General features: G+C 52.5%; 1 protein-coding gene across 1 annotated transcript in view; it reads right to left on the bottom strand.

Annotated features, from left to right (window-relative positions):
* LOC125041014 (cilia- and flagella-associated protein 251-like) overlaps positions 1-4284 on the bottom strand; it is a gene marked incomplete at its 3' end in the record, with an annotated part of 35760 nt that extends 31476 nt beyond the window's left edge. The window contains exons 1-2 of the mRNA XM_047635809.1: positions 4260-4284; positions 3926-4096 (exon numbers count right to left, since the gene is read on the bottom strand). Coding sequence (XP_047491765.1) covers positions 3926-4096; positions 4260-4284 — 196 coding nt within the window. The remainder of the gene's footprint in view (positions 1-3925; positions 4097-4259) is intronic.
* Between the last annotated feature and the right edge of the window lie 716 nt (positions 4285-5000).

The following is a 5000-nucleotide window of genomic DNA, read 5'->3' as shown; positions in this document are numbered from 1 at the left end:
CTGTTTAGAATTACAATGATTGTGTCAGTCAATGTATCCAATAGGTACCCTAGACGCCCGGTGAATATGTACGTTTAACATGTGAAGGTCTGAGCGAATTAGAGTTTCGAAAGTGAAGTCCGCCCTCCAGGAGAAAGTGGAGGAAGAGGTGGGGAGGGAAAGGGGACGGGGGAGGAAGGGGAGGAGGAGGGAGGAGGAGGGAGGAGGAGGGAGGAGGAGGGAGGAGGGAAGATGGAAAGGGGAGGAGCAGGAAAGTGGGAGGAGGAGGACATGAGAGGAGGAGGAGAGGGATAGGGGAGGAGGAGGAGGAGGAGGAGGAGGGGGAGGAGGAGGAGGAGGAGGAGGAGGGAGAGGGATGATGGAAAGGGGAGGAGGAGGAAGGGGGATGGGGGAGGAGGAGGAGGAGGAAGGGGACGGGAGAGGAAGAGAGGGAGGAGAAGGAGGAGGAGGAGGGACGAAAGTGGAGGAGAAGGAGGAAGGTGGGTGAAGGAGGACATGAGAGAAGGAGGAAGGGGGGCAGGGGAGGAGGAGGAAAAGGAGGGGAGAGAGGAGGAGGAAGGAAAAGGGAAGGAGGATGGGGGAAAAGGAGGACGAGGAGGAAATGTGTAGAAGGAGGAGGAGGAGGAGGAGGAGGAGGAGGAAATGTGTAGAAGGAGAAGGAGGAGGAGGAGGAGGTATGTGACGTAGAGGAAGGGAAGAAAGAGAAGAAGGAGGAGGATCGGCTGGTGGAGGACGGACGGGAATCGGCTGGTGGAGGGCGGAGAGGAATCGGCTGGTGGAAGGCGGACGGGAATCGGCTGGTGGAGGGCAGACGGGAATTGGCTGATGGAGGGCGGACGGGAATCGGCTGGTGGAGGGCGGAGAGGAATCGGCTGGTGGAGGGCGGACGGGAATCGGCTGGTGGAGGGCGGACGGGAATCGGCTGGTGGAGGGCGGCCGGGACTCGGCTGGTGGAGGGCAGACGGGAATAGGCTGGTGGAGGGCGGACGGGAATCGGCTTGTGGAGGGCGGAGAGGAATCGGCTGGTGGAGGGCGGACGGGAATTGGCTGGTGGAGGGCGGAGAGGAATCGGCTGGTGGAGGGCGGACGGGAATCGGCTGGTGGAGGGCGGACGGGAATTGGCTGGTGGAGGGCGGACGGGAATCGTCTGGTGGAGGGCGGACGGGAATCGGCTGGTGGAGGGCGGACGGGACTCGGCTGATGGAGGGCGGACGGGAATCGGCTGGTGGAGGGCGGACGGGAATCGGCTGGTGGAGGGCGGAGAGGAATCGGCTGGTGGAGGGCGGACGGGAATCGGCTGGTGGAGGGCGGACGGGAATCGGCGGGTGGAGGGCGGACGGGAATCGGCTGGTGGAGGGCGGACGGGAATCGGCTGGTGGAGAGCAGACAGGAATCGGCGGGTGGAGGGCGGACGGGAATCGGCTGGTGGAGAGCAGACAGGAATCGGCGGGTGGAGGGCGGATGGGAATCGGCTGGTGGAGGGCGGACGGGAATTGGCTGGTGGAGAGCAGACAGGAATCGGCTGGTGGAGGGCGGACGGGAATCGGCTGGTGGAGAGCAGACAGGAATCGGCGGGTGGAGGGCGGACGGGAATCGGCTGGTGGAGAGCGGACGGGAATCGGCTGGTGGAGGGCGGACGGGAATCGGCTGGTGGAGGGCGGACGGGAATTGGCTGGTGGAGGGCGGACGGGAATCGGCCGGTGGAGGGCGGACGGGAATCGGCTGGTGGAGGGCGGACGGGAATCGGCTGGTGGAGGGCGGAGAGGAATCTATCTAGCCGATTCCCGTCCGCCCTCCACCAGCCGATTCCTCTCCGCCCTCCACCAGCCGATTCCCGTCCGCCCTCCACCAGCCGATTCCCGTCCGTCCTCCACCAGCCTATTCCCGTCCGCCCTCCACCAGCCGATTCCCGTCCGCCCTCCACCAGCCGATTCCCGTCCGTCCTCCACCAGCCGATTCCCGTCCGCCCTCCACCAGCCGATTCCTCCCCGCCCTCCACCAGCCAATTCCCGTCCGCCCTCCACCAGCCGATTCCCATCCGCCCTCCACCAGCCGATTCCCGTCCGCCCTCCACCAGCCGATTCCCGTCCGCCCTCCACCAGCCGATTCCTGTCCACCCTCCACCAGCCGATTCCTGTCCACCCTCCACCAGCCGATTCCTGTCCACCCTCCACCAGCCGATTCCCGTCCGTCCTCCACCAGCCGATTCCCGTCCGCCCTCCACCAGCCGATTCCTGTCCACCCTCCACCAGCCGATTCCTGTCCACCCTCCACCAGCCGATTCCTGTCCACCCTCCACCAGCCGATTCCTGTCCACCCTCCACCAGCCAATTCCCGTCCGCCCTCCACCAGCCGATTCCTGTCCACCCTCCACCAGCCGATTCCTGTCCACCCTCCACCAGCCGATTCCTGTCCACCTTCCACCAGCCGATTCCTGTCCACCCTCCACCAGCCGATTCCTGTCCACCCTCCACCAGCCGACTCCGGTTCCCGAAAGACGACTTCCCGGCGCCTCCCCCCCCCCCCCCCTCCGGCTTAGCTCTCCCGCCTCGGACTCGAAAACGGCTCAGGCGCCGCCGACTCCCAGGCGCTGCAGGTGGAGCCGCGCGCCCGGGCTGCAACATGCAATTAGGCCAACTTCTTGCCCGCTGCACCTCTGCAATTATATGCTGGCGGGCCTATTTTTTCTTTGCTTTATTTTATTTCGTCTCCGTTTTCCTTATTCTGTTCCTTTCATCTTCGTTATTTTCCTTCTTCTTTATTCCATTCTCTTCATCTTCATTGTTTTTCTTTCTTCTTTATTCCATTCTCTTCATCTTCCTTGTTCCATCTTCTTCTCCTCTCATCTCCTCCGTAGAGACGGAGACAATATCTGTATCTGTCAATTATTCAAAGACGTCTAGTAATATATCGTGTTTAAAACATATTAGTTCGAGATCTGTTTTCTTTTTTGCCTCTTTAGGGGTGTGGGGAGGGGGGGGGGGGGGGAGGGGGGGAGGCGAGAGACAAATTAATTACTTCTATCTGTCCACACGTGATAGGGAGAAAGACAGATAGAGGTTTATACAAATACAGGAAAAAACACTAGGCAAACACACACACACACATATACAGATATTTTCTCTCTCTCTATCTATCTATCTATCTATCTATCTATCTATTTATCTATTTATCTATTTATCTATTTATCTATTTATCTATCTATCTATCTATCTATCTATCTATCTATCTATCTATCTATTTATCTATTTATCTATTTATCTATTTATCTATTCATCTATTCATCTATTCATCTATTCATCTATTCATCTATTCATCTATTCATCTATTCATCTATTCATCTATTCATCTATTCATCTATTCATCTATTCATCTATTCATTTATTCATCTATTCATCTATTTATCTATTTATCTATTTATCTATCTATTTATCTATTTATCTATATATCTATATAACTATATATCTATATATCTATCTATCTATCTATCTATCTATCTATCTATCTATCTATCTATCTATCTATCTATCTATCTATCTATCTATCTATCTATATATCTATCTATTTATTTATTAATCTCTTTCTCTCATTAAGTTTTCGTTTATTGATATGATAATGGAAACTGATGCTAATATTAGGAACGCAATTTTATTACATCAAAATTCATTAATGATCAAAGTAAATTTTATGTATATATGCTATAAGCCATTAAGATTTATCTTTCGAAGTGCATATCACAAGAGTCGAATTATTTTTCCTTTATTCTCCCTCTCTCTCTCTTTCTCTTTCATTCTCTCTCTCTCTCTCTCTTTCTCTTTCATTCTCTCTCTCTCTCTATCTATCTATCTATCTCTCTCTCTCTCTCTATCTATCTATCTATCTATCTCTCTCTCTCTCTTCCTCTCTCTGTGAGACTTCTTGGTACCACTGCTGACCACCAATTTGTCAGAGTTGTGTTGACTTAAACTCACGGTCTGGTTGCACTGTTTATTGGAGATGAATATTAATGGCAGCGTAGCGTAGACGGAGGTTAAAGTGGCCGGCTTGCGTCGAAGTAGAGACCCGGGCAGTGAGGAGGCCCGGCAGGGTGGGGGCCCTGGAGGGTGGCCCCCGGGAGGAGGCAGCGTCCGAGCGGGACCGTGACTCAAAGTAGAGGGTGTTTGTAGGGGTCAAGGTGGTGGTCAGAAGTCATGAGTAATGTGGGCGTGGCTAGCTCAGTACAGCGGCGATGCCATGAACACGCCGTCCTCATTGGTCACCCCTGGTAGTTGGAGGGCGCGACATTGAAGATGTCTGAGCACTCGGAGACTCTCTCTCTCTCTCTCTCTCTCTCTCTCTGACTCTCTCTCTCTCTCTCTCTTTCTCTTTCTCTCTCTCTCTCTCTCTCTCTCTCTCTCTCTCTCTCTCTCTCTCTCTCTCTCTCTCTCTCTCTCTCTGACTCTCTCTCTCTCTCTCTCTTTCTCTTTCTCTCTCTCTCTCTCTCTCTCTCTCTCTCTCTCTCTCTCTCTCTCTCTCTCTCTCTGACTCTCTCTCTCTCTCTCTCGCTCTCTCTCTCTCTCTTTCCCTCTCTCTCTCTCTCCAATTCGGAGATGAAGTAGCTAATCTCTTCTTGTGCCTTATTCTTCTTGATCAGAAATTATATAAATGCAAAGCTGTCTAGACTGTAGTGTTCCAAGATTCCAAGTTATATTGCAGATTTCCCCCCCATCATACCCCCAGGTTGTCTGTGTAGTTTAATTACTAGTTAAAACGACCTTGTTCAGGCTACCATTACACCGCTCTTACTGTTGTTGTTTCGTTTTGTAATTTCACTACTAGATTATAATGCTTTAAGCTACATTTCTCAGGTCTTTGAGAATTGATAAGATCATTGTCTTACAAAAATTAGGAAAACATAGTTGGTTATTTTTGTTTTTATCATTTTCCCATTAATTTTTTTTTTTTTTTTCTAATTATGACGAAATGGGGAAGGAGACGAGCTCTTTCCTAACCAAGGAAAA

Source organism: Penaeus chinensis, chromosome 3 (genome assembly GCF_019202785.1).
Source record: "Penaeus chinensis breed Huanghai No. 1 chromosome 3, ASM1920278v2, whole genome shotgun sequence".
In the NCBI taxonomy this organism is placed as follows: domain Eukaryota; kingdom Metazoa; phylum Arthropoda; class Malacostraca; order Decapoda; family Penaeidae; genus Penaeus; species Penaeus chinensis.
Note: the sequence above shows the minus strand (reverse complement) of the source record. Positions and strands in the feature narration are given on the sequence as shown.